The sequence below is a fragment of the Panicum hallii genome, unplaced genomic scaffold (genome assembly GCF_002211085.1).
Source record: "Panicum hallii strain FIL2 unplaced genomic scaffold, PHallii_v3.1 scaffold_42, whole genome shotgun sequence".
Taxonomy (NCBI): Eukaryota; Viridiplantae; Streptophyta; class Magnoliopsida; order Poales; family Poaceae; genus Panicum; species Panicum hallii.
In genome coordinates this window covers 104,408-126,053 of record NW_020356184.1, presented here as the reverse complement: position 1 = coordinate 126,053, position 21,646 = coordinate 104,408, and the positions used below count along the sequence as shown (strand labels likewise).

At 46.5% G+C, this 21,646-nt stretch overlaps 1 protein-coding gene across 2 annotated transcripts; it reads right to left on the bottom strand.

Moving 5' to 3' along the window:
• Positions 1–352: 352 nt before the first annotated feature.
• Positions 353–2,653, bottom strand: LOC112878591. Of its 2 annotated transcripts, XM_025942848.1 has the most exons (6): positions 2,000–2,653; positions 1,591–1,929; positions 1,299–1,513; positions 1,072–1,238; positions 854–1,001; positions 353–721 (listed from the first exon to the last, which is right to left on the bottom strand). In XM_025942848.1, the coding sequence occupies exons 4-6, from the start codon at positions 1,231–1,233 to the stop codon at positions 501–503; spliced, it is 531 nt and encodes a 176-aa protein (XP_025798633.1). In that variant the 5' UTR covers positions 1,234–1,238; positions 1,299–1,513; positions 1,591–1,929; positions 2,000–2,653; the 3' UTR covers positions 353–500. The 2 variants fall into 2 exon arrangements, with proteins under 2 accessions (XP_025798633.1, XP_025798631.1); XM_025942846.1 differs by having other exon boundaries at positions 1,591–2,653.
• Between the last annotated feature and the right edge of the window lie 18,993 nt (positions 2,654–21,646).

The following is a 21,646-nucleotide window of genomic DNA, read 5'->3' as shown; positions in this document are numbered from 1 at the left end:
ATATTGACTACTTCTGAAGTCGTTGCACTCAGGGTAGTTTTTGACTGTTTGCTACGGGCATCCTAGTCGTCGCGCCACAAACCGCGCGTTCCGGGCACGTTAGATCCCCCCGGTCGGATTTTATCTAGCTTACCCCATGAGCTCAAGTGAAGAGCTATTTCGACTACTCTCTGAGTCGCTGCACTCAGAGGTAGCATGTCCCTGCTACAGAGCAGACGAGGATCTCAGACTTCATATAAGGCCACAGGAGGACTAAGGTGGTTTCTTATATTACAAATGTCATAAATACTAACGGTTCAATCCTGGACCATGTTTTCTACAATTTTTTCAGCTACTGGCCAAACCTCTAGCAAGTACTCGTGGAAGTTTTCATCAGTACAATCAGTAGCTGTGCCCCCTGCGAGTACTCCTAGCCGAGCCTTTGGCCAGAAGGACTTCACAAGGCCTAAAGCATGACCCACGTATGTTGTGGCAGCCTCAGTGATGAAGTTGAGGATCTTTTACGGTGCCCCGCGAAGTCGATCCAGCAGTGGTGGCTCATCTTCAGCACCGTCTTCTCGAGGGTCCACCATCTCTACGAGTTCCTGGGCTGCTGCCTTTAAGTCGTCGAGTTCCTTCTGGCGCTGCTCCTTCTCCTCGCCTAGAGTCTTGATCTGCTGAAGGCAGTCGACGAACTGTTTCTCTGTGTCGGCCATCACCTTCCGTAGACTCTCGACTTCATCTGCGTGTCGATTCAGCATGTTCTTCAAATCAGTAAGCAACCCCTCTTTATAATTTAAGAGTTTTTTAAGTTCTGCGGTGATAAGCAGGTTTCAGACTACGGGTACGATTTTGAGAATGGAATTCAACGTACCTTGATGGGTTTTTCGCTGCTCCTTGAGTCGGCCTTGGAGCTCGATGATGGTCTGCTCGAAGCTGACCCGCTCCTGCATTAGCTCATCAATACACTTGGCAGACACTTCCAGTTTCACAGCCCGCTCATCAGCTTTCTGGCTCATATCCTGCACGTTTCCGGACGTCAGCGACAGATAACTTGAGCATACAGTTACCAGCGATTTAGTCAAGATTTACCAGGGCAAACTTATCGATCGCCTTGATCATTTGCCGCACGCGGCTTAGGTCATCCCTTGGGAGGCGCATCACTTGGAGTGCGTCGTCGATCTCTCCTCCAGGGGTTGGCAGCATGGGTGCTTCGCCAGAAGTACCCGCATCCTCCAAGACTGATGGCTGCATGGTCTCTGCAAAGGACAATGTTTAACACAGCGACGATTATGGCAGAAGACAGCTCGATCATCTACCTGCAACCTCGGCGGGTACGGTAACAGCGGCCTCGACTTGCTCATCGCCAGTGGCTTCGAGTTCCGCGTGCTGGAGCTCGGGCGGCGGTGAGTCGGGCAAGGCCACATCTACCCCTTCTGCTGGTTCCGGTGCGTCGGCCTACTCGGGCGAGGGCTCGGGGGCTGGAGGAGCCAACTCGAGTTCTGGCTCGTCCAGCGTCACCGCCACTGCTGATCTGTTCAAGACAACAGTAACGCATCATTACTGTGATTACCATACATGGCTTAGGGCAAGATCGAGAACATTACTTACACTTGGGATCGGATTATCGTTGGTTTCCTCAACACCAGTTTCAATGGCCTCTTCACCATGGCGCTTGCGGCTGGAGCTGCAGGTATACAAGTCGAGGGGGCTGGCAGCGCTGGTGTGGCGATGGCCACGGAACTCACTGCTGGCGGCAGAGCTGCTTCAGTCGAGGGTGCGAGCTGCCCCGATACAGCGCCCGCCACGGTGATCGTTACATCATCTGCAGGAGAAGGCAACGGGTCCGCCCCATCGGCCTCTGTGGGTCTAGCTTCTGGTGCATCATTCCCGGTTGTGGGTGTTTCGACTACCCTTTGGCGCTGGGGGCTGGGCAAAGAAGACGAAGGACTGCCAAACAGCGTTATTATCAGTATTCAGCAGAACAACTCGATATCTTTATAGTTTGACAAGCACTTACCCGGCGGGGTCAGCGGTGCTGGTTTTGCGTTTCCGCATCTCCCGGCGCCGCTGGGAAATTAGAGGTGCGTCGTTAGATAATTCCACGGATGATCCGGAGGAGTTGTTTGCTTGCGCCCTCTCCCCGGTCACCCGGCTGCCCTCGGCCGACTCGTTGCCAGCAGTTTTTGCTCTTTTTGCTTCGGCCGCGGCGCTGGGCAACAAGTGATATGGTCGGGGCAGATCAGGTTGCGGCGGGTAATTTCGGTATAACGCCGTTCGATCTTGTGACAAGTTTATCGGTCAGTTATACTTCACAACATCACAAAAGAAGTCAAGAAGTCGACTACTTACTGATGGTGGCCGGTTCTGGGCTGAAAATCCTGCTGGAACGTATGGAACGGTTTCCACGTCCAGTAGAATTCGCTTGACGCGAACAAGCGCTGCATCATCTCCGAGTTCCTCTGCGCACATACGAGATGGGTCTTTAGTTCCCATGTACTCGAATCCTAATGTGTGGCGCTGTTGGATGGGTTGGATTCGTCGTTTAAAGAATGACATCATTACGGATGCCCCGGTTACCCCCGCCTCCTTGTGCACGGTGATCAACTCTAGCAGCTCCTTTACTTGGTCCATCTCTGCCTGAGCAGGCTCCAGGGTCCACTCGGGGCGCTGAACGGGAGATCTGCCTGAACGCGCAGGGAGTTCGGGGGCGTGGTTTGCAATATAGAACCATTGCTGCTTCCACCCGGGGACATTGGATAGGAATTTGTAAGATATATTTCTCACTGGCATGTTGCCTAAGCTGGATGCTAGCGCCCCCTATCGCAGATGGGTCTTTTGAGGTGGGCTGCGGCTTCATGCGGAAAAGATAGCGGAAAAGAGCCCAATGGGGCTCAATTCCGAGGAAGGCTTCACAGAAGTGGATGAAAATGGAGATGTGGCAAATTGAGTTAGGGTTGAGGTGCTGAAGCTCAATCCCGTAGAAATAAAGAAGGCCACGGAAGAATGAACAAGTGGGGAGGGCCAATCCCCGTTCAGAAAAAGAACAAAAAGAGACGATCTCGTCAACATTTTCCATTGGGAAAGGGTCGCGAAAGGAAAGGCGCCAATTGATGAGATCCCTTTCCTGAAGAAGGCCTCCCAACACCAAATTTGCGAGATTGTGGTGAGAACACTTACTAATTGTCCACTCGCCAGTTGCTGCTTGCGCTTCTTTCAAGTCCTTCTGGTTGGTCTTCTTCGGCGCCATTTCGAATCTGTTAAGCCACGGGTTGTTCGCACAACACTCGGGGGCTACGGTCGCAGGCTCGAAGGATTTCGACTACGCAGGGCTGTGGAGGGGCGATGGCAAGGTGAGATCTAATTGGGGTTTTGTTTTTTCTCTGGCGGCGGTGAAATATCTCAAGGCAATACAAACCATCATACAGGACGTAAGGCATTACGCATATTGCGGCCTGAACCTGTCTAAATCTTGTGTTGTCGGCACCTTCGAGTTCCTGATCTCGGCGCATCCCAACCCAAAATCTACCACCTTGGGAATACCCCTCGGTGGGCAGCCGGATAAAACCCGACAGGTTGAGATGATGGAGTTCAAGCCCGTAGAAATATAGAAGGCCACGGAAAAAAGAACAAGAGGGGAGGGCCAGACCCCGTTCGGCAAAATGGTAAAATATGACGATTTCGTCTATATTTTCCATAGGGAAAGGTTCGCGAAAAGAGGGGCGCCAGTTGACAAGACTCTTGTCTTGGAGCAATCCCTCAGAAACAAGTTTATTGAGGTCGTTGAGGGAGCACTTACTATGAGTCCACTCCCCAGACGGCGGCTGCGCCTCCTTCTTCTTCCCATCCTTCTCAGATCTCTTGGGCGCCATTTCTGGATCCGCTCGCCACGAGTTGCTCGGGGGCTGCGGGGGAAAGGGGTGATGAGATTTGGTTGGATTGGGGCTCTCCAAAGGGGTGAAGGCGGAGTGCAGCTTTGATTGGGGAATTTGGAAAGTTCTTGGCGGATTGGAAATTGCAAGCACAGTTTTTACTCGGCGTTACCGCGGGGTTAAATAACTAGCGGCTGGATGCAGTTTTACTGTTTCGAAGTTGAAGAGTCGTTTCAGAGAATATTCAGAAGATGAGGGGTCATTTGGTGCATTGTTTAGATAAAATATTTGATTAATCATTTTTATAGGGTTAATTGTCCCGAAAAAAGGGGTTTTTCAAATTTCAGATCTAACTTCCATCATTTGTACCATCACACTAGTTGTTTATTATGGGGACATTTTTTCACTGCATGCCACGACTTTTGGATCCTTATTTCCAAACCTGAGAGATTTGGATTCAAGGCTCGGGGGCTGCGGGATACGTGGCATCGACTACTTATTTTTTTGAATTTATTTGAAAAGTAAGTAAGGAAGATTCAAGACTAATGTGACGCTCAGCCTGATTCTCCGATTCAACCTAAGGCTCGGGGGCTACTCCATATGGAGTGCGATTTTTCAATCGCACACCATATCAAAGAAGTAATTTGGGGCATGAGCACCTCATAGTTTCGATGCAGCCAAATAAGTACTCGAAGAAGAACTTCAAGACGGAGCTTCAAAAGAAGCTGAGACTACTTCGGAAGTACTCGAGAAGCCTGCAGTACTCAGCTATGAAGAAGGAAACTATTCGAGTTATACCCGGGTACGATTCCTGTCACACCCGGTTTTTAAAGACCAAACCGAATGCATAACTATATGTATGCCAGGATCAAGTTCCATACATATAGTGACTTCATCAGTGAATAATCAGCAACAGTATCCTGAAAATAAAGACTCCAAACTTCACAGGTAATCGACCGGGGGTTGCGCAAGCCTAGAACTCAGCTTCATCTTCAAAAGACTTCGCATCCCTTTCTTCTCTGAGCAGCAATTATAACAAGCGTGAGTACACTTATGGTTGGTACTCAGCAAGTGTTGGGAATTATATGACATGAAGGCCAAAATCAAGGAAAGGCTGACTGGCTTACTGCGATAAGCAATTTTAGTTGGTCAAATTTTGTTAGCACCTGATTACTAAGGTATAAGTTCATACCAAAACCCACTTTAAAAGAAATAGAAGAGATATAGCATAAGCATAACCACATCCATAAACATGGTCCACGATATCCATAACCATAACTATGGTCCACGATTTAATTCATCTTCAAGTTCAATTATCATGTGAGGGTCCAAGCCGCTCTTAACCGTGAGCACAGCTAATATATAAGTTTTCACTCTGCAGAGGTTGTACACTTTACCCACAACTCATGTTTCCCTTGATGCCCGGGTTTGCAAGGCCCTTAAACACTTCCAAAGTGAGTGGTAGGGATTCACTATGAGACCTTTACAAAGATTCCCTAACTTGCATTGGTCCGCTAAGGTTTCAGGCCGCAGTGGTCATAAGCCTCTCTAATGAGGAAGACGCCTTACCCAGGATCATATCTACACCTCAAGAGGACCGAGCTATACCCCATCAATGCACTCCCCTCTTGCCCTTTCGGTAAGACCTTTACAAGCCAAGGTTTCTAATTAATTAGCCAAGACCAGAGCCATGTAGTAATTGTGGTTGTACTGTTTTCCTGGGTGGTTCTCCATGTTCCGATTAAAACATATGATCTTGTGATCAACAACACAAAGAGCATGAACATGGATAAAACAAGTGTAGCATCATCATTATTATCATCATGGTTATAAATTATTCCCAAAGCAGAACCAGTTATAGCAACTAAGCAATAGCTACCCAACAATAAAGGTAAGATCCAGGTTGACAAGGAATGATGATAAAGACTACGCATATCCTTAATTAGGATCCATCAAAATTAGGACACATGCATGCATAAAGAAAAAGTTATATTTATTGTGATTATTAGGATAAAAGCATGATCAAGGAAACACTTGCCTTTCTTTTATAGAATAGCTGCTCAGAGTCTTCAACTCTTGTTCTTGAAACTCTAAATCTTCAAAACTCTTGGATCACGCTCCTTCTAACATCACACAAGTATCGGGCCCAAACATACAAGCAAATAAACAAACAAGAACTACTAAGAACGGTACACCAAACAAAAGGAAAGCTTTAAAAGAGCGTACTAAAGGATAGGGCTCATTGCTACGGTAAAAAGAGCGCAAGAAACACGGAAAACGGAGCTAGGGTTGAAAAGATACAGCTATCGGAAGATTTATATTATAAAAGAATAAAAGAACTATAGGATTTCATTTATTTTAATTTGAAAAAACTATTATAAAATATATAAAAGAGAAATATCCCTAATTACAATTAACTTATATTATATTTGCATTTATAAAGACGAGATACAACTTAATCAAAATTTTATATATAATTGTCTATAGACAAATTATTCTATTTAAACGATTAATTAGAAAGAAACCGGTGAGAGCATCTAAACATCGAACTCTATGATTTGAGTTGAACTAAACAAATTAAATTACAAATACATTTAAGTTAATATTAATCAAATTAAAATTAATTATGAAAACCGGAGTAAAGACTTAATTGGATTTTATTTCGGGAAACTAGATGAGAGGATATTATTCAAATTAAATTGATATCTAATTTTAAAAACAGAAATTATGGTACAACAACATCGCTAAACGATAGCTTAGTGTTTTAGAAGACTAACGCAAAAAGAACAGATCGAAACGTATCTAAAACGCGGAAACCACGCATGAAACAGCACTGCAGGGATGAATACGTAATTAACTATAGACTTCGGGGGTTAGCAGGAAAGAAATACTAGACTCAGAAAATAGTGCTTGCGAATACAGAAAAGTTTAGGGTTAGATCTGAAAAATACCACGGGTGGGGCTGGATTGAAAAGATGCAATAGATCTAGGGGGTTTTCTGCGAAATCTGCATGACACAGGAAAGAACAGGAAAATTACATCTTTCTCCCGGGACTGGATTGCAAAATCTCGAGTTTCCTCCATGGCTGCTGCACGGGAGCTTCCTGCCGGCCGAAATTGCAGCGATTTAGACCGTGGGAGAGCGCGGGAAGTGGGGGGAAAGAAAGAGGAGAGGGAGGGGGTTCAATTCCATGCCTTACCCGCAGCGGAGATGCATTGTAGAGATCGAATTTCGCGGAGGAAAATGCAAGTACGGGTCTGTTCATCCGTTCTGGCGGAGGAAGGTTTCTCTGTTTGTTCTGGGCGGCTGGTCTGAGGCAAGGGTCTTGCAGGCGCGACAGGGGGCGTAGCGCACGGCAAGGCCGGCCTGCAGGGGGGCGCGATGCTGGGCAATCCTGGGTGCACAGGATGCAGGAGGGCGGCATCCTGGTGGCCGGCGGCGGCGCTGCTTATTCCTGGCGGCGGCGCACTACAAGGGCGGCGCGGCAGATGGGGCCAAGGGAGGCGGCATTAAGCAGGCGCACGGCAGCGGCTGCATAAGCAGGGGTGGCCTACAGGAGGGCGCGGCACAGGGGGTAAGGGCTCGCGGCGCTCAGGGGCGGGTCTGGGTGCAGGTGATGTAGAGCCTCCGGCGTGCAGGAGTGGCGGTCTGCTGGGCAGGCCTGGGCGCACGGGATGCAAGCGGCGCAAGGTCCTGGCGGTGGCCTGCTCTGGTGGTGCAGGAGAGGGTGACGAGGAGGCCGGCAGGGGGTGGCAGTGCTGCGGCAGCAGGAGATGCACAGAAGGGCGATGACGCTCCTGGTGGCCGGCGGCAGCATCTGTTCGTGGATGCGCAGAGGAGGGAGAGCAAGGGCGCGAGGAAAAGCTAGGGCCGGCTACGTGGGCAGTAGGGACGCGATGCAGAGGCTAGGGTTACACGAGAATTTATAGGGCACGCAGGAGCCGACGCAGGGAGAAAAGTAGGGCCGGCTATTGGGAACAGGTGGTGCAAGACGCGTTTAAATAGGCCTGGAGATATCGTGCTGGGCTCCAACTCGAACAAGGATAAGGACGCGACGGCGCATCGGACTGGGACTTGTTCTTGAGTCCGGATTGCCCACGGGAGACAAGATTGGACAGACCAGCGGGTCCCACAATTTAACGAGCAAAGAGAGGATAGAAGAGGCAACGGAGAGAGGAAACGAGAATGGCCGAACAAGTTCGGTTATGGGCCGAAATAGGTTCGGGTGAGGGCCGAACATGAAAACGGGCTGACAGAGCTGGTTGAATGCAAACGAGCTATTCGAGAGCATGAAACGAGAGAGAGAGAGAGAGAGAGAGAGAGAGAGAGAGAGAGGGATTGGGCTAGGTTGTTCGCGGTCTGTCCGGGTCTTGCAATGGCGATGCCTGTCGCCAGAGCTGACACTTGCGAAACCAGAGACATCATCAGAAACCACCGGAGTCGGGCTATGACTCCGTTTCGAGCGTGATTTGATGACGGAGAAGGATTAGAGGATGGCGGAACTCGAAAGGCAGTGACGGAACTCGAAAGATGGTGAGATCGAAGCGGTGGTCGAGCTCAATAGCATGGTTCTACGGTCTTGGGTTGAATTGAACCAAAAATTAATTAAGTCCAGCTCGAGATGAAAAGAAAATGATTTATTTTCCAAAAGATATTTCTAGGCTTAAAATAAATCTAGAAAGTCCAGATAAATCTTTTAAACCATGGAAAAATATATCCAGAAGAATCCTAAAAATTCTGAGGAAAACTCAGGAGGTAATTTGGGACACGAGGATTCCAAATAAAATATTTGGAACTCATGAAAAAGAATTTTAGAGCTTTCCAAATAAATAAAAGAAATGAATCTAGCTCTAGGATAAATAGAATAATTGCCCGAGAAATCTTTAAAATTTTCGGAAAAATCCTATTGATAGATGAACGCATTGTAAAAGATAGTCACATCCTAAAATTAAATATTTTAGGGTGTGACAATTCCTTGGCTAGTATTGGCTAGGATCCATGTAACCCTGACCTCCCGGATATATAAGGGGGCAGGGATCCATTCAAAACACAACATCAACACCCAAGGGAATACAAACCACTATACAGGATGTAGGGTATTACACACCTCGCGGCCCGAACCAGTCTAAATCTTGTGTTCCTTGCACCTTCGAGTTCCTGATCTCGGCGTCTCCTCACCTAAAATTACCACCTCGGGTATATCCCTCGGTGGGCAGCCGGTAAAATACCGACAAGGTCCTCAGCATCGGACACTGCGGTGGGCCACCAGAAACCAGCTCTGTATGCTTTCCCCACCAGCGTTTTGAAGCTACATGGTTGCCGCAAACACCCTCATGTATCTCCCGCAGAATGTCGTAGCCATCTTCTCTCGTGACGCACTTCATGAGCACACCTGATCGCGCGCCACGTCGGTAGAGTTTATTGTCAACTAGGATGAAACCCTAACTTCTGTGCATGACACGAGCTGCCTCTGCGCTTCTTGCGTCCATCCCCGCTGGTAATCTTTGATCTCGGATGAAGTCAATATAAGCCTCTCTCCAGTCCTCTCCAAGCATCATAACCTCCCGATCAGGCTATTGAAGGCCAGCATCAGTGGTTACCTTAGGTGAGGACTTGATGGATGGTTGTTTCAGCTTTTGGATGAAAACTCATGCTGGAACCTGTGCGCGGGTGGATCCTAGCTTGGATAGTATATCTGCGCCAACATTATGCTCCCATACCACATGATGTACCCCCAGGCCGGAAAATTTATTTTCCAGCTTGCGCACTTCTTGTACATAAGCATCCATGGTCTCCTTGTTGCAGTCACACTCTTTGTTGACTTGCTAAACGACAAGAAGTGAATCGCCATATACAAGTAGTAGCTTGATGCCTAGTGATATCGCCAAACGTAGCCCGTGAAGCAAGGCTTCATACTCGTCTTCATTATTGGATACCTCCCAAAGGATCTGGAGGACATACTTCAGTTGTTCACCCCATGGAGAAATAAATAGGACTCCAACGCCGCCGCCATCAAGCTTAAGAGACCCATCAAAGTACATGGTCCAGTGCTCTAGCTTGTCGACTGGAGTTGGGACTTGGTTCTCTCGCCACTCGGCCATAAAATCGACTAGAGCTTGAGACTTGATTGCAGTGCGTGGCTTGAAGTCGATGGACAAAGCCCCCAGTTCCACTGCCCACTTTGATATACGCCCCATGGCATCTTGATTATGAAGAATATCCGCCAACGGAAAATCCGTAATCACAGTGATCTTGTACTCATCGAAGTAATAGCATACAAAAGTTTTTGAACTGCCGGGTATCATACCTTGGATTCGGAGAGTACCTCGCTGATGAAGTACACGGGCTTATGTACTCCAAATGCATGGCCTTCCTTGCTACGCTCGACTACAATGGCACTGCTGACAACATGAGTTGTCACCGCAATGTAGAGTAGTAGATCTTCTCTCGGCAGTGGTGCTGTAAGGACTAGAGGAGACTGAAGGTGATGTTTCAGATCTTGCAAGGCCTGCTCGGCCTCCTCCATCCACTGGAACTTGTCTTGGCGTTTCAGGAGCTTGAAAAAAGGTAGTCCTCTCTCCCCGAGTTGGGAGATGAACCTATTCAGGGTTGCCATACATCCTGTTAGCTTCTGCACATCTTTGATTGTGGCCGGAGCCCCCATATCAGTGATGGCCATAATCTTCACATGATTGGCTTCAATTCCCCGATTGCTGATGATGAACCTGAGCAATTTCCCTGATGGTACTCCGAAAATGCATTTAGTTTGGTTCAGCTTCAACCGAAACCTGCGTAGGCTACTGAACGTCTCTTCCAAGTCTGCAATCAAATCATTGGGATTCCAGATCTTGATGACCACATCATCAACATAGGCTTCAACGTTCCGATACAGCTGATCAACAAAACACATCTGCATCGCGCGCTGATAGGTTGCTCTTGAGCTTTTCAACCCGAAAGACATAGTTTTGTAAGCGTATGTCTCGAACAGGGTGATGAATATGGTTTTGATTTGATCTTCCTCCTTGAGCGCAATCTGGTGATATCCCGAATAGCAATCAAGGAAGCAGAGGAGTACACAACCCGCCGTTGAGTCAACGACTTGATCAATGCGCGGTAGCCTGAAGTGATCCTCGGGCAATGCTTATTGAGATCGGTGTAATCAACACACATTCTCCATTCATTATTATTTTTCCTTACAAGGATGGCATTAGCTACCCACTCTGGATGGATTACTTCTTTAATGAAGCCAGCCGTGAGGAGTTTAGCTATTTCCTGTTTAATTGCCTCACGCTTGTCGTGAGCAAACCTTCGAAGACGTTGCTTTTTGGGCACAGCCTGTGGGTGTACATTCAGACTATGCTCGATCAGTTCCCAAGGCACCCCTGGCATATCTGTTGGTTTCCACGCGAATATGTCTCGGTTAGCCCGAAGGAAACTGACAAGCGCAAGTTTCTATTTCTCATCTAAGCCTACGCCGATCACGGCGGTCTTGGATGAGTCACCCTCCTAGAGCTGGATCGACTTGAGGGTCACGTCGCCGGTCGACTGGATGCTCGACTTGCTGGCCTTTCTCGTAGGAATTTCCAGCCCGGCTTGGGAGAGCTGCTGCGCGGCCGCGAGTACTTCCCCTGAAGCATCTGGCACACGCATAGTCGAAGCATACTGGATCGCCTCCTGGTTACAATCATATGACTTCTTCAAGTCGCCTTGAAGAGTGAGTACTCCACTTCGTCCTGGCATCTTGAGAAGCAAATAAATATAATGCGGCACTGCCATGAATTTGGCGAGTGCCGGTCGGCCCAGTATGGCATGATAAGAAGATTCGAAGTTGGCAACTTCGAATTTAATGAACTCGGTGCAGTAGTTCTCCCTCGTGCCGAAGCTGACTGGAATAACCACCATGCCAAGTGGATGCGCTGCATTACTTGGGACAATGCCGTAGAAAGGAGATTTTCTTGAAACAAGCATGTTCGTCAAGTCCAGACCCATCTTTCGCAAAGTGCTGGCGAAGATGAGGTTGAGACCACTCCCACTGTCGATGAGCACTTTGGTGAGCCTGACTTTTGCAACCACCGGATCCAGGACCAGGGGGAATTTACCGGGCTCCGAGAAGCTTATCCACTAATCATCGCGTGAGAACGAGATGGGGACCTCCGACCAACGGAGTGGTCGTTGTACCGCCGGCTCGACAGACATGATCTCTAGGAGAAGCAGTTTCTGTTCTCGCCTGGAACCGAAGTCTCCATCTCCCCCGAAGATGACGTTGACGGTCTTTGAGGCATCCTGGAACTTCGCGTTGTGCGATTTGTCCCCTTGGTCATCCTCTTCGGGTTATTTGTCTGCGGGCTTGTTCTTCTTGCTGCCACCGAGATTGCTAAATGTCCTCCGGAGGTGGTAGCAATCAATTGCCGCATGATTGACACCTGGATGCCATGGGCATTTCTTCTGCAGGAGCTTTTCGAACTCCTCCTGCGTTGTTGTCTTCTTGCCTCGCGAGGGACGATCCACAGCCGCGACGAGATCATCTGGCTTGCGCTTTCGGGATGGACCCGAGTAGTCCCGCTGGCTCTTGTCGGTACGGTTGTCATTTGGACGCCTCGGGTTGCTATCATTGCGCCTCGGGAACCGCTCCTGCATCTTTTCCTCCTACTCAGACCAGTCGTGCATCATGTCACGAAGGCCTGCAACAGTTTTCAGTCTGTTCCGCCCAAAGTCTCTGTAGATGCCTGGGTCAGTGATGCCATTGTAGAAGCAGTCGATGATGTCTTCCTCCGAGATATTCACAATGGTGGCGCGGACGTCGAAGAAACGGTGTGTATAGGACCGCAGGAGCTTGTTACGTTCCTGGTTACATTGAGCAAGATCGTGACGAGTACCTGCGCGAGTACTCGCCCCCTGTAAGTTTTTGATGAAGACCTTCTTGAGCCGCTCCCAGGAGTCGATCGAGTTGTTACTGAGGCTCTCCAACCACGTGACTGGCGCAGGGTCCAAAGCCATCGGGAAGTAGACGACCTTGGTGATGTTGGAGCTCCCTGCGACTTCGATGGCAGTGGAGTAGCAATGTAGCCATTGTTGAGGAGCTTGCTTGCCATCATACTTGGTGATCCCGATCGGCTTGAAGCCCTCAGGGTACTTGTAACTGCTGAACCATGCGGAGAAAGCTAGAAAATGGTCGCTGCAGTCAGTACCCTCTATCTCGGCTACTTCGCAGTCTCTACGCCTGGAATCGATTATAGACCGCGCATCGCGTCCTTCATTGATTCGCTGGCGTAGGTCTTCTGGAGGGTTACGATGATTAGCCTGTTGCGGGTTGCCTCCTGGAGGTGGCTGCTGCCTCCCGCCAGTTGCCTGACTCCCGCGAGCATTGTTGTTGTTGCTACTGCGCTGAGGTCATGAACGGCCGCCTGCCGTTCGACTGTGAGCCTAGCTGCGGCTTTCGCCCACGCGCTCTTCCCTGATGGTGGACGCCGGGTTTTGTTGATCGAGCTGAACCCAAGCCCTCTGCGCGTAGCGAAGTGCTTGACGCAGATTTGGATCGTTACTGCGCTCGAGTATAGTAGTTACCCTGGTGATGTTGGCCACCGGAGTCCTGAAACCCCGCTCGCTTACAGCAGCGAATTCGGCGTCCAGCTCGCGATGCATAGATCGCATGCGCTCGTTGACCCTCCTTTGCTGGACTGCGCGAGCTCTGTTCCTAGCCCTCCGTGCCTTACGATCGGCGTTGTTTTCGTCGCCGGCGTTGGCTGTGGCCTCATCTTTAGATATCGCATCAAATTCGATGATGGGCAAGTCGCCATCTGTGACACCCTAGGTGTCAAATTGTACCATAATATGTATGAAATGTAATGCATGTGTTGATTTGTAAAAAAAAAGTTGGATATGTTTGTAACAAAAAGACCCTATGTGTAATTTTATAAAAATATGAGTCCTTTTGTGCAAAATGCACGAGTTACAAAAGTAATTTTCAAAAGTTACTAGGGGCCAAATTATAAGAATGCAAGTAATCATGGTAGTTCTGAAAACTTGCACCTAGGCCCAAGTTGTGTGTAAAATATGTAACAAGGACAAATCTTTATAAAATTTAAAGTTTGTTCCAAGTTTCAAAATAAAGTTGCATACTTCGAGTTTTTGAATTCAAACCCTAAAACAAAGTTGTAGAGCTTGAAAAGTTGTACAACTTTCATTTTGGTCATTTCTCCATTAGAGCCCTGTATCAGTGGGAAATTTAGTTTTACTTTCAGGCCCTTGAAGTTTTTGCAAATTGCAAACCGGTCCTTGGCGCTCTCCTATTCCTCTTCTTCCTCTGGACGCCTCCCCTGTTTCCCTGTTTCAGCGCCGCCGCCGCATCCCTTCTTTAATTCCGGCCGTCAGTGCGTTCCCCCTGCTCCCTCTCCACTCCTGGGCACCGCCTATCCCTTCCCCAACCTTATCCTTTCTGTTCCCCGCCCATTCCCGTGCCGCCACGCGCCTACCGCCGCCTGCCAGTGCCGTGCGCCGCTCACCTGAGCCGCCGCCGTGGCGCCCGGCCGTGCGTCCCTCTCCTCCCTTCCTTTTCCTATAAATAGCACCCCCGGGGCCTCTGGAAGCTGCTCCCCCATGCCGTTGCACCTCTCCCATGCCGCAGCCCAGTCCCCCGCGCCACCGTGCCGCCGCTGCTCCTGCTTCACGCCGGCGGCCCTCCTCTGGCCGTCCTTCCTCCTCCCAAGAACGCCATTAGGTGCACCCGGATGCCCTCTTTCTTCCCACCCCCTTCCCCTTGCGGATTCACCACTGCATCACCGGAATCGGGATGAACTCGAGCTTGCCCCGGCCGGCCATGGCAGGAGGACCTGCCTGCGAAAATTCAATTCTTTATAAGGGTCTGAATGAAAGATCTCGGTTTCTTTCCCTTTTCTAATGTGCTGAACTTGGAAAACTCCTAGAAAATCGTAGAAAATTCAAAAAAATGTGAAACTAGTTGCATGTGAATTTTCATTTCAAATTCTATCACTTTTGTTTTATGACCATGCTGTGAAAATGGATTGTTTGTACTGTATTTAGAATAGAAGTGAATGGGTGCTCGTTATTTCATGTGAGTGATATTTTCGGCTTGTAAATTCAATAGAAAATTGTAGGAAATTCCAAAAATTACAAAACCAGTTTTGTTTGGAACTAGGTTTTAAACTCTACAATTTCTATTAAGTAACTTTGATATGAAACAAAATAGTTTTGAATCAATGTTGAATCTAAAACATAGAAATGTAATATCCAATCCGTAATTCCAACTTTTACCCTATAGGTAAACTTTGTGATCATGATTTTTGATATACAAATTTCTATAGATGACATATAAAGTGATATAAAATCTTCAAATCTAAATTCATGATATAATTTAATTTCTTTTAAGATAACCATTTCAAACTATTCTGAGCAAAAATTTGTTAAGCATACCTTTTAAACTTTAATCAATTAGATCCCTTAATCATGAATTATGAAGTAATCTATTTTTAAATATTCAAAATCTTATAACATTCTTTACTCAAAAAGTTTAAAATTCAAATTTAAATCTGAGTTTAACTCCAATTGATGTTTTAATATTTATCTTGGATTAGTTTAATTTATTTATAATACAATTAACTAAATCTTTTCAGTGAAGTTTATCTAATTAGATCTTTTAATCAAAATCTTTTAAATACACAATAAGCTGTGTTTAAATTTTCAAAACTTTATAACCCTAATTACTTAGAGTTCATATTCAATTTGAATTTAATCCAAATTTGAGTATTTAATTTCTGTTTTCAATTAAATTAATGCTTTAGTCATGAGTTAATACTTATAATTCAAGGCTTAGATTCTTTTTTTTTATACCATGAGTTCTTGAGTGTCGACTTTTAGATTGCAGCTCTACTATGGATTGAAATGAAAGTGTGTGCATCCATTGAACTCCATCTTGCATATCATGTAGACTCGATCTCTCCCGCCGACGGAAATTATCAGCTAATCCCGGAACCAGAAGGAGGTTATTCTGAAGATCCTAAGGACTTCGTCAGGGAATTCTCTGAAGGCCCGAACCAAAGTTCGGACGTTATTAACTTGACTAACCCCAGCCCCGCCAGTAAAGGCAAGCCCCGGACATAACCCACTATTTTATTTACACTACACTTTATATCTATTTACGTATTCTATGCATTAAGTTCTCAGGAATTGCTTGAAACCCTAGTTGCATTTCCCTAGGAACCAATGTGATGAATACTAGTACTTGAGTCCGACTAGCTGCTATGCTAATAGGGCCGGTAGAAGTCGGGTGATTTCCTGTCACTCGCGCGATATAGGAGTTGTAATGTTTACATTCCTGTTATCACTATAAGGATGCCGGACGGGAGTTTTGTGAGGTATCATGGTTGAGGTGATACCCCGTCTGTGTTGTTGAATTGGATAAGGCCGCGGGGTGTGTTAGCGGTGGTTAAGCATTTGAAAGTACTAACCACATGCCGCGAAATATGGTAAGCGGTAAGCCTAGTAACCAATCAGCCCGAGGAGTGGACATACCTCCCACCACTCGATTGCTTCTTCTGGTTACTTATGTTCGACTGAGGAAATACGTGTTGCAAGGGCAACCAGGAATACGGGTTTTGTAGTCGCGCTACAGACGTATGTCCTGCACGAGTGATGTGCGTATGTTCCTACAGTCGCTTGTGGTGGCTCTGATCCACGAGTCGGAATGAAAGGCAAACGGTTGCTTCGGGACTGTCGTTTGATGTTCCAAGCGTGTGAGTTAGGTTTACCTTGCAAGGTTAAATTCGATTCAGAATCGTCCGCCTCTCACGAAGATTGAGACTGCTTGATCCCTTTATCACACAGAGTAACAAGAGCAACTATATAATGAGTAATACTGATGATTGAGATAAAGATCCCACCATGCTTGAGTAGTTATAGGTGCTTACCTAGAATGGATAATTAACTAGAATCTGAAAGCTAAAACTTGAAGTTAAGGATCTACTCTTTGTTGCTTTTCAGCTGAAACTAAACCCAGAACCATTATAAGCTTTCATAAGTCTAGTTATGGGCTAAGTATACCCAATCCCGGGTAAGCCTTGCTGAGTATTAGTATACTCAGCCTTGCTAGTTATATGTTTTGCAGGTAATGTCTTGAAGACCCTACTCTTCCCTTGCCCTAGCTCTGTGCTCTTTCAGAAGGTTGGTCCGTGGAATGGGATCCGCCCCCGGCCAGCACTGGTGATATCGAGCGATGTCGTGCTCGGGCTTAGCATGACATCTGTCTTAACGACGTGTTGTAATCATCGCGTATGTTTTCCGCTGCTAAAAACCATAGTTTTTAACAATTTGTAATCTTTTCTCTGAATTTAAATTTTCGTACCTCTTTTGGAAACCCTTGTAACGTAATTTCCTCTGTGATGTAAAATGAGATGGTGATTGTATCTCTGGACTCACCTTCGTGTGAGGTAACCTTATTGGGTCCTGTGTATCGGTGGTTTATCGGGACGTTACCCGACAGGCCAAGGGATTATACCGTTTGAAGCACGTTGGAGCCCTCTGGAGTGGACTCGCGTACTTGAGCCAGTATAATTCAGGTTGGTTCTGCCACAGCTGGTATCAGAGCTATAAGGTTACCCTGGAGATACATTTTACCTTAAAAAAGATTTCAGTATAAAAATTTGACCAACAAAGTATTTGGCAAAACTACGTTGGTCTCGTTAAGGATTATGAATAGTACGTAAAGCCCTAGGGTAATGTTTATGAGGGAAATAGAGGTGGCTATATATATAATTCTAACTACCAGCATTACTTTTCTGTCAAAACTTAAATTCATGCACAGCCCAACCTTACTTTCTGTAATGACATCTTCGATCGTGAGGTAAGGAGGTAAGGATCCTCAGCCAACTGAGGGAGCTTGGCCTTCCCGTCGGTGATGCGAACCGAACGCTGTTTCTCAAGCAGTGGCCTACTTGAGATGCTGCCAATGTACCAACTTAGGTTGGTTACATTGGGAGTATATGGTTCGGCGCAGGATATGGCGATCGCTGTTCATATCCCCGCATTTTGCGGTACCCCCCGTGAATACGTTGTTTCGACGACGTATGTTAACGTTGTCTGTACGGCGGTAATTGTACAGATGCTGTTTCTATAGTGAACAGTAATGATTGGGGACGCTTTCATGACATGCTGGCATGAAAGGTTCATTGGATATATATATGTATTGTGGTTTTCTGCAGGTACACTAACCACGAATACGAAACTAGGACGGATAGGGTTTATCGACTAGTTAATAGTGAGAGACGTATATATTATGCCACCGAATCTAACCGCGTAAGTCCGAAGATATTCGGCAGTTGTTTTTGGTTTGTGAGGACGAATAGAACGTGCATGCATAATTCATCATCATACAATGTGTGTTTTGGTCCTTTTAAGGATGTGTGGTAGAATGTTGATCCTTGGTGTGGTTAGCGGGATTCTTGTGGTAGTGTTAGTTAAGCCTCTTAAGTATCTTTCTGCTTTCCAGCCCTTGTTATATCAAAATCAGTTATCTCGTCCTATTTACCTTGTAAGTCTTCAGCAGGGTAAATAAATTTTATCATCTGAATTCTTGTTTCAGATGGTTGGAGCCACACGTGGAACCCCGGAAGGTTTCCGGGCAGATCAATCCAGCAATTCCCAACAACCATCCCTATCACTTTCACATCTAGCTGAAGTTATGGCTCGGCAAACCGAACTTCTCAATCTGTTGGTACAAGCACAACAGAATCAACAACACCAGCAGTCACGAGGTCGTGATGAACCTCAGGTGGCAACTTATCAAGATTTCCTCAGTACTCAGCCCCCGCTGTTCAGCAAAGCAGAGGAGCCTTTGGATGCCGATGCTTGGCTCCGCACCATTGAATCTAAGTTAATTCTTCTTACAATTCCATGTGCGGACTCCAACAAGGCTCATTTTGCTGCCCAACAATTGCACGGAGCTGCCCGTATCTGGTGGGAAAATTATTGTGCTATGCAAACTGATAGCCATGTTATCTCCTGGGAAGAATTCTGTAAGGCCTTCAGAGCACATCATATACCTGAAGGGCTGGTGGAACGGAAACAGAATGAGTTCTTGGCACTTACTCAAGGTACCCGCACTGTACTGCAATATGCACAAGCTTTTAATCACCTGTGCCAGTATGCGGGCTATCATGCTGATAGTGATGCAAAGAAGCAAGATCGTTTTCGTCGAGGTTTGGATACTAAGCTCAAAGAGCATCTGAATCTTGTCAAGGCGAATACTTTCAGTGAGTTGGTCAATATGGCACTAACTCAGGAGGATTGCATTATGGCACACCGTGCCGAAAAGAAGCGAAGGATCTCTACTGAACCTGCGAGCCTTCAACCCTCGCAATATCAGTTGGTTCAGAATGCACCACCCAGAGCGCCACAGCGAAATGTTCCGATCGGCAGACTGATTTTCAGGCCGCCTCAACAACAAGGAGAGTATCAACCGTCTGTATCTCTGCAACAACCACAACAATTTGGCCCACGACCGAATGTTCAACAAGCTCGATAGAAAAACAACACTCATTGCTGTTTAAAGTGCGGAAGTGTGGATCATCTCCTTAGAAATTGTCCGCAACTCAGAAGACCTAATCAAGGGCAGAATTCCAGTCAGAATGATCAGAACAAGGGTAAGAGGCCGATGATGCAAGTCCGGTATGGACACATCAATTTCACTACCCTTGCAGAACTTCCGGATGGAGCTCCTATCATGTCGGGTACATTTTCGGTACATCACAAACCAGTTGTTACATTATTCGATTCTGGAGCAACTCATAGTTTCATTAGTAACAACTGCAGTACCCGAATAGGACTTGATCTTTGCCCTACTAAGGGGTCATATGTGATCTCTACCCCTGGAGGAAAAATTTCATCTGGCCAAATGGTCAAAAAGGTGCCAATTCAATTGGGTAGCAAGGAAATCAGAACTGATTTGATTCTATTAAACCTAGAGGGTATTGATATTATACTTGGGACCAATTGGATGGCAGAACATAGAGTATTGCTAGACATCTCTTCCCGAGTTATTGAGATTGACTCACCACATCAAGGAGCAACTACCCTCTACCTGCCTCAGCAAGAGTATTTGTACTCTTGTACTTATGCCATCACAGACGTCAAAGTAAAAGATATCCCAGTAGTCTGTGAATATCCCGATGTCTTTCCAGATGACTTGCCTGGGATGCCACCAGACAGAGACATCGAGTTTATTATTGAACTTCAACCTGGCACCGCTCCTATTTCGAAGAGGCCATATCGTATGCCCCCAAACGAATTGGCCGAACTCAAAATTCAACTTCAAGATCTTCTTGATAAAGGATTTATACGCCCAAGTGCGTCACCTTGGGGTTGTCCCGCTCTCTTCGTCAAAAAGAAGGACAATAGCCTAAGGCTATGTGTCGATTATCGTCCACTCAATGCGGTCACCATCAAAAATAAGTACCCACTTCCCCGCATTGACATATTGTTTGATCAGTTAGCTGGAGCTAAGGTCTTCTCAAAAATTGACTTACGCTCTGGTTATCATCAGATCAAGATTAGGCCTTGCGACATTCCAAAAACGGCCTTCTCAACCAGATATGGACTTTATGAATATCTGGTTATGTCATTTGGGCTCACCAATGCACCGGCATATTTCATGTATCTTATGAATTCAGTCTTTATGCCGGAACTTGACAAAATCGTCGTGGTCTTCATCGACGATATTCTGATATATTCCAAGACTAAAGAAGACCATGCTAATCATCTACGTGTCGTGCTTCAACGACTACGTGATCATCGCCTTTATGCCAAATTCTCGAAATGTGAATTCTGGCTAGATAGTGTAAAATTTTTGGGACACACTATCTCTAGTGAAGGCATATCGGTTGATCCAACTAAAGTCCAGGAAGTTATGGATTGGAAGCCTCCAACTTCAGTCCATCAAATTCGAAGTTTCCTTGGATTGGCAGGATATTATCGCCGATTCATTCCAGACTTCTCCAAGATAGCTAAACCAATGACTGAGCTACTGAAGAAAGAAGTTAAGTTCTGCTGGGATACTAAGTGTGATGAAGCATTCCACACTTTGAGAAGACTTTTGACAACCGCCCCAGTACTAGCTCAGCCGGATAATACTCAGCCTTTTGATGTCTATTGCGATGCCTCTGGAACTGGCCTTGGTTGTGTTCTTATGCAAAACAACCGAGTCATCGCTTACGCATCCAGAGCACTTCGAAATCATGAGCAAAATTATCCAATTCATGATCTTGAATTGGCAGCGGTTATTCATGCTCTCAAGATCTGGAGACATCATCTTATGGGTGCTAAGTGTAACATCTACACTGACCATAAGAGCCTCAAGTATATCTTCACTCAAGCTGACTTAAATATGAGGCAAAGGCGTTGGTTAGAATTGATTAAAGACTACGATCTTGAGGTACATTACCATCCTGGCAAGGCCAATGTGGTTGCAGATGCCCTTAGCCGCAAGGCACGTTGTCACTGTTTGTCTATAGCAACCATCAGTGACACTCTCTGCAATCAGATGAGGAAACTCAACTTAGAAATCATTCCTCAAGGTAGTCTGAATCATTTATCCATCGAGAATACCCTTCGAGATAAAATTATCAAGTCTCAACGACATAATGAGGGTATCAAAATTATCAAATCCAAGTTATCTCAGGGAGAAGTTAAATATAAGTGTTTTCACACCGATCATCAAGGAGTTCTATGGTTCAACAATCGAATTGTTGTACCTAAAGATCATCAGCTTCGCAAGCAAATCCTTGAT

Bases quoted from the DNA above. Each gene is read 5' to 3' on its own strand.
- LOC112878591 (XM_025942846.1), bottom strand. From the start codon at position 1,233: ATGCAGCCATCAGTCTTGGAGGATGCGGGTACTTCTGGCGAAGCACCC. The intron at 1,002-1,071 runs GTAAATCTTGAC...GGAAACGTGCAG, and splicing joins CGATCGATAAGTTTGCCCTG to GATATGAGCCAGAAAGCTGA. The intron at 722-853 runs GTACGTTGAATT...ATCGACACGCAG, and splicing joins GCAGCGAAAAACCCATCAAG to ATGAAGTCGAGAGTCTACGG.